Consider the following 7,849-nt stretch of genomic DNA (forward strand, 5'->3'; position numbering starts at 1 on the left):
TTCAATTTGATAAACAATTTTTCGAATATTTTTTTACCACGACTTCTTTGCAGCTCTATACAACATTTTCTAATATGTGGCCACCAACAATATGAATTTAGTTAGTTTATCTAGAAAATTATATCATATATCATAATATTTTATTTGATTTATGTACTCTACAACAAGTGATTTAACTTTTAGGTTAAATTTCAATCAAATAACAAACAGATATTTAAAGTGTATTTATTTGCAATTCAGTGTAGTACACAATTTAACAATAACATAATTTCAAATGAATAAAAATTAACAATTATTGATTTTAACTTACATCCACCAAAAACTAACTGAAAAACTCACTGAAAGAGATTCCACTCTATGCCACCAACCAGACGGTATAAATAACATTTCACCTAAAAAATAAACAAAAATATATATATTTAGAAATGTATATAAAGTATATAAGTAGATACATATATAAAGTTTAGACTGCTGTAAAATGTAAAAATAAAATTGTATGTTTTTTTTAATAAGTAACAATACATTTTAAAATATAATTTATATTCTTATATCAGCATTAAACATTATCATGTTTGAGAAAATACAATTGATTAACATTAAATTACTTATAATTAAAATAATATGATCGATGATTTTCAAAAATTTTGGCTACTAAAACTAACATAGGTAAAATTAATTAGGATAAAATTGAATTATATCTTAAATATTCAGATGAAAAAAAAAAGTTGTAAATTGTTAACTATATTATTATAAATGTAAATTTAGACAATAGTTATGTAAATTATACTTTGAACTATGGGCAAAATATAAACTCTCAATATTATATTACATGAGGTTTAATATAAAATATAAAATATAAATATAAATGCTGTGGTAATGATTAATGTTTCATATTTTAGCAGGTTGCCTAATTATTAATATGAGTATTCACTTTTCAGAATAGTACATTAATACAGCTAAATTGGTTTTGTATATTTGTGGAATATTATAACAAATTACTCAGATTAATAAAGTAGAATTTATTTAATAGATGCTTAAATTTTTTAAATACTGGTGAAAACAGTTATAATATATTCTTGAATAAAGTATCAACAGTTATAAATACTTCACGGTACATAAAAAAAACTACAGACAAAAAAATCCATGAATAAGCAGTAAGAGGTGTTTTGTTGTGTGTGTGTGTCCTACTTTAATTTTTATTATGCAATATTTTTGTATTAAAATAATTAAACACAATATATTAATTATTTTACAATTTATTATTATTATTTAATACGATTTGCAAAAAATTACAATAACAATAACAAATTTTAAATTCAATGGGTAATAGCTGTCAAAATTATTCGTTCATTTAAATCATGGTTACATATTTTAAATAATTTTGCTTGTTTTCATAAATTTTTAGTTTTTGGGAAGAATTTAAATTGCTTACGATAGATTGAGCTATTTTTATAATTTTATTTACTCCAAAGATAAATATAATCTCATTAATTTTAGATGAATGGCTAAAAATAATTTTGAAAAATGATGACTTAATCTTTTTGTTTGGCCAAATGTGTATTGTAAAAAGTGTTATGATGGACACACCACATTGATGGTGGAATAATTTAAAGACACCATGTATCTGTATAACTTATTTTGTGTCTTTTTTTGTCCCATGGATTTTTATTATATTATTATAATTTGTAATAAATATTAGTTATTAGATATTATTAAATAAATGTTTTTAATTTGTACCTTCTTTTAAAATACAATGTGTTGCTTTGACTTGAGAAAAATTGGGAAATTGACACAAATCAGGCTTAACTGGATCAACTTGCGCAGTATTCTTAAGAAATTTATCATCGTGTGGATATAAATACTCAGACCACTTTGGATCATACAAAATAATATATTTTGATCCTACTACCTATAGTTAAATAAATATATTTATTAAATTCAAAAAGCTAGATTTAATCAATACAATATACCTATATAAAATACATACTTGAGCCAAAAAGTTATTTTTTGGATCATAATGTGTAGGAGACACTGTTCCTTTAGGACCTAACCATGCATTTATGTCAGGCTCAACCCCATCCACGTCGGTTAAATAACAATACTCTGGGACTCTAATATCATCTTTCAATTCTGGAATCTGAAAATTACAATCTACTGTCTCAATAATTTTGTTAATTCTTTTATCACTTATCTCAATTTACTTGATTAAAAAGTTGATGTTGTGCAAGGTATGTTGGTTTTTCATTTTCTTGAACAACATGAATATTTATAAATTCTTCAAGTGTTATTAATTTTTGACTCCAATCAGCATCTGCATAAGACGAACCAATTTCAACAGGAACTAATCTAGCCCCAGCTAATTTTATAAAATAATTTAAATCTTTCCATTTATTTGTAGCAGGCCAGTGTTCCATATTGCCTGCAAAATTGTAAATCAAATAATATTATATTTAATGAAGGTTTACTAGTATAAAATTATGTATAATAGGGGAATATAATAGGTAATAAAAAAAAGGTAGTTTTTTTAATTACATATATGTATTTTTTATTACACAATTAAGAGGATGCTACACTTGTATGTATTATCTCCAATTTACTAATAGAAAATTAGTACCTAACCTAACAGAAAATTTACATCTAGCAGAATCCATTTTATGTTGTTAGCTTTAATATTAGAGTAAATTTACCAGTTGTCAAACTTTTAGATAAATATATAATCTAGGGTGTCTCATGATAATATCAATAAAATCTTATGTCCTATGATATACCCTAGATTATATTCTTATTTTTAAGTTTGATAATAGGTAAATTTGCTTTTATATTAAAATTAATAGAACAAAATTGATTATTCTGAAATCAAATTAATATCAAAATAATATAATATTTTATAGTTAAGCAACATATCCTAAAATTAACTTGAATTTGTCTTACATTTAAGAATATACTTTAAACATAAATTAATTGAAAACCAACTCATTATTTCAAAAACTGTAGGTTATTTTTTCTGAAGCTATTTTTATAGACAAAATATAATCTATAAATGATTTACATAGTATAAACGTAATAATCCACATAAACATATTCAGTGGGGCCCATTATCTTCTTGAAGAATAAATAAAAAAAAAATTATAATTAACCTGTGATTTTAATAGGTTTTTTAGATTTAAGATAATCTCTTAAAAATGTTTCTAAGGATGGTTGATGTAGTGTTGGAACATGATCACCAATTTTATGAAATGCACAACTGTTATTTGATCTACTATTGTCACACAATTTAACTGGAACCTCTAAAAAAACATATTTTTTTTTGTTACATGACCATATTATCCAAAATCTAAATTAATTTTTATACCAACAAAAGTCTGCTGTAGAGCTTTACACAATAATGATGCAGCTATAGTTAATTCATTTATAAATGAATTGCCCATTAGTAACCCCATATCAATTGCTTTTATAGCTTTTTTCAACATTCTTTCATCATTGGCAGTTTTTAATAATAACTTGGTCTAAAATTAAGAAAATAAATGTTAAAACATTAATATTCTAAATATAAATTATTACTCATTACCTTAAGTAAACTAGCATGAGAATAAAGTTTACGCATGCCATCTGGAGCATCATTCCAGGAACCAGTATGAAGTGACTCCCATACTTTTTCTAAGACAGCTTCAATACTTGATAATGCAACTTTTGAATTTTCAGTAAGGGAATCTAAAAATTATCATATCAATTAATTAAAATTATTCTGTTACTTCCATTCAGTTATCTACTTAAGATACTATAATATAACAAAATATACTACATTCATGTTTTGAATTTATAAACCAATATAGTATTCAACTGCAAGCATTAATAATTTAAACTTTTAACAAATTAAATTTCTTTTGGAATTTTTTTATTAGTAGTTTGAGTAAAAGATTTTTGTTATTTGAATGTTTAAACAATAGTTTATATTTGCATATACATAATCCATAAAGTTTATAATATGGATTAAATTATTACCCGAATCAAACATAAATATTGATAACATTCATTATTACATTTGGATCCGGATACATAACCGAATTATAACTGTTAAAATAACATGTTCTACATATTAAGTAATCATTAAGCATGTACTATGGAACCACTTGATACTAAAAAGTTGTTGTTTTAAATATTTGAACATAATAACATGCCAGAACTCACAAATCTTTGCATTAATAGTGTTTAGTAAAATATAAATATAAAAATATATTTTATATACTGTTGACTTCTATACTTCAATATCATACATTAATTTTTGATTTCGAACTAAAAATTGTCAACATTTTTTAATTTCTTACCATTCAATGATTTCTGAAATAAAAAATCTAGCGATTGATGCACATTACTATAGTCATATTCAGCAGACAAAGCTGATTCTAAATGTTGTAATACATCATCAATAATAATATTCATAATACTGTTAATCAATATATTGGTAGTAGTAGTGTTACAATATATTCAAAATTTAACGATCAAATATTTTTTAATTTTAACTATAAAAAATTAATAACAACAAAATAATATATTAAACGTGAACCTTTCAAATATTCCATAAATATTAAATAAATAATATAAAACAAACTTTCACACTAACGCCATGAAGACTAATCATAAATAGTAAAATAGTATTTATATTTTAAATTTTAAATAAATAATCTAGATTCCAGACTCGACAGTCGGTAGACTCCAGATTAAATTATAAATTTATAAGGCTTTATTATTATATCTGTGTACTATATAATTCACATGTTTGTGATAAATGATAACGTCTATCAGTATTCTTATATCAGTTACAGCCACATATGTCTACATTTTACATATTATACAAAGCTTATAATATAGACATCGGCTGCTGTGGTCACGGATAACATAATAGGTATCATTATATTTGAAACGATTTTTAGCCATCGAATAAAAGAATACACTTTTTATTTATATCCCATATTCTTTATCTTGATGTTTTTAGTAAACTGTTTGATCTCACCACTTTCGGTACCTCGGCGAAAAAGATTAGGACCACCAGTTTTTAAAAACAATGTGTTTCGAATTTTTACCTAGTACAAACTAAAATACAATTCCCTAAATTTAATATTAGGGGAAATCAAATCAACTCGTACATGCATACCTACCTTTTAATAGCTACATAAAGTAAATCTCGGGAATCAACTCAACAACAGCGCACTACAGTCTACAACCCCTGTCTCAATTATGAAAGGAATGTACTTTTTTATAAGTACGTAAAAGCTGTCACTGGCTTAAAGAATTTGTTTAAAATAAATATAAATATTTATTTTAAATTTTCAACTGTATATGATTTGATTTTGTAAATACTTTTTTCTTTTATAAAGTAGGAAAATTTATATACGTAGCCATCCATGCTTTATATTTTTGCACAATTAAAATTTATAAAGTTATAAAATTAAATAAGTGGCTTTGGCTTTTAATAAAATTATTTTTAGTTAATGTAGATTACACTATTTTATATATAGTTATTACTGTAGGGCTCGGATTTGTATGTATTTATGAAACCAAAATATGTATTTATGTTACCAAAATTTTTACAAAAATATGTATTGTACTAATATGATATATTTATTAACATTTAATTATATAATATTTCCATATGAGTTTCTAACGAAACAAATTATATTTTAAATACATAATAAAATTATTAAAAAAAAAGTATTAAAAATAATCTTGATTACAATTTATGATAGCATGTCTTTTTAAATTTTCAAATTCAAAATATTATTGATTTGGTCGTAAAATTGCATTTACCGACTAAATGATCTTGTAACCTCCACTGATGTTATTGCCTATTGGACCGTATATCATTTTGACTATGACGTCTGAAAGAGTAAGTTATATCGGCCGTAGATTAAGTTCAATAATTGATATTATTTTGTTCTTTTGAAAACATGGGAAATTGTATTGTCGTATTGAAAAATACAATCGTATATAATTAATAATTACCTATTAATAAATCGTAAATGAACAAATTGTCGAAATAAGCAGGAAAATGAAATTATTGAGAAATATGTAAGAATATGTAAGTACTTATGGCAAAATATATAAAAATATGTAAAATAAAATATTGTTCATTTTATTGGAAATCCCTTGAAACGAATTTATCACTCACTTAAATGGCTAAATTAATTTATCAAGTCACAGTAAAAATATGTATTTACATATAAATCCGAGCCCTAGTTGTTAGTTATACTTAGATAATATCAAGTAAAAGCAATAGCTTAAAATTAAGTAAATAAATAAAAATATTATTTTTAAGATCAATAAATTTATCGCTCCGCTCAGAGTTTAAAATTAAAAACATAATAATTTACCTACCTGAATATACCTATATGATTCCTAAATAGGTTATATTTATACTTATTACGTGAAAATAAATATGTATAAGGTGTACATGTATATAAATATATATTTATTAACTTCTAATAAAAACTATTTAGCTCGACAATTATAAAATTTATTAAAAAATAGGTAACTATTACAGCTCATCAGTTAATAAGTCCCTAAAATTAAATACAAAATAATCAATTAGAATAAACAGATATCGACGATATCGTTATCGATGAATGAGCATAAATGGTAATTAAGTTAATACGGTAGAAATAATTTTGACTATGGAATAATATGTCACTTGTGAAGTATGGTTGGAGGGAAATGAGGATATTAATTAAAGTTGAGAGTTCTGAAATAAATTTGGAAAAAATGTTATCGTTTATGGAATTATTGGATAATACTATAATAGGATATTATTTAGGATCCGAGACGGAGGCGTAGGTAGCTTTGGAAAGATGAAATGGTGATTTGAGAATGGAAGAAGTGAGTACTGTGTTCCGATTTTGAGGGTTTGAATGCGTTGTGTGACATTTAAACAGTGCTTTATATTTTAGGCATCTTTTATTATTTTGTAGCTGGAAGTGCGAGCACTTACGCAAAAGGCACACTTGACTGCAGGGCTGTTTTTATCTTTAAGGCAAATGTTTGATGAGGAGTAATCCCGCATTTAACACAGCGTTATAGTTGATGGCAGTAGTTACGGTGGTGTGTCCGTAGGACGTAAGTCTGACAGTTTCAACACTGGGGTGGACCACTCTATGGTCCTATAAGAGGTAGTATTTTTTAATAAATATTATGTGCGTTGACCAATTTGAGCACATGTAAAATGTTGTATGCTCTGTATTACAGCTAATATTTCTTGATCATCGTATGTATGCTAAATGATCGTAGCTGAATAATTATTGTAGTCATGCGCTAATTATTGCGTTAAAATGTCGCAGAACAAAAATGCTCAGCAACTAAAAAAGCCTTTTTTTTATAATTTTATATGTTTCAACAATTTATAAACATATAATAAAAAAATATTTAATTTATTTCATACATTTTTATACTGCATACTTATATATACGATATACCTATAATAGTTATTTACTTATTCCAGAAAGAATAAATCTTCTCATCTATTATTAAATCATCAAAGTCATTTATAAAATACCATTATTCATTATTATGTCCTTCTGACATGTTATAGTAGTAACAAAAATATCGCTTTGCCATTTTGCCTACTCCTTGTAGACCTGAAGTCTGTAGTCCCTGAAGACCAGTAAGCTTTAATTGATAGTCAATTACAATTTAAAACACAATTTTTTAAATGCATAGATTTAATATTGATAAAATATTTGAGGAAATTGTAAAATCTCTTTTACTATATTTTTAGACACAAAAATCAAAAGCAAATATTTTTATATTTTTGCCATTCCAAAAGATAACTTACGTGATTTTAGTTAACATATATTTCGAT

General features: G+C 24.6%; 1 protein-coding gene across 1 annotated transcript; it reads right to left on the reverse strand.

The window, feature by feature from the left end:
- Positions 1–211: 211 nt before the first annotated feature.
- Positions 212–4,509, reverse strand: LOC113549050 (bifunctional peptidase and arginyl-hydroxylase JMJD5). Its single transcript, XM_026950196.1, has 8 exons — positions 4,326–4,509; positions 3,569–3,711; positions 3,353–3,506; positions 3,138–3,287; positions 2,202–2,419; positions 1,988–2,137; positions 1,738–1,909; positions 212–392 (listed from the first exon to the last, which is right to left on the reverse strand). Exons 1-8 carry the CDS (start codon positions 4,438–4,440, stop codon positions 307–309), a joined length of 1,188 nt encoding a protein of 395 aa, XP_026805997.1. The 5' UTR covers positions 4,441–4,509; the 3' UTR covers positions 212–306.
- Between the last annotated feature and the right edge of the window lie 3,340 nt (positions 4,510–7,849).

The sequence above is a fragment of the Rhopalosiphum maidis genome, chromosome 1 (assembly GCF_003676215.2).
Source record: "Rhopalosiphum maidis isolate BTI-1 chromosome 1, ASM367621v3, whole genome shotgun sequence".
Classification (NCBI taxonomy): Eukaryota; Metazoa; Arthropoda; class Insecta; order Hemiptera; family Aphididae; genus Rhopalosiphum; species Rhopalosiphum maidis.

Excerpts from the sequence above, each read along its gene's own strand:
- LOC113549050 (XM_026950196.1), bottom strand. The coding sequence starts at position 4,440 with ATGAATATTATTATTGATGATGTATTACAACATTTAGAATCAGCTTTG. Across the intron at positions 3,288-3,352 it reads TCTACAGCAGACTTTTGTTG|AGGTTCCAGTTAAATTGTGT; the intron begins GTATAAAAATTA and ends ATGTTTTTTTAG. Across the intron at positions 1,910-1,987 it reads AAAATAACTTTTTGGCTCAA|GTAGTAGGATCAAAATATAT; the intron begins GTATGTATTTTA and ends ATTTAACTATAG.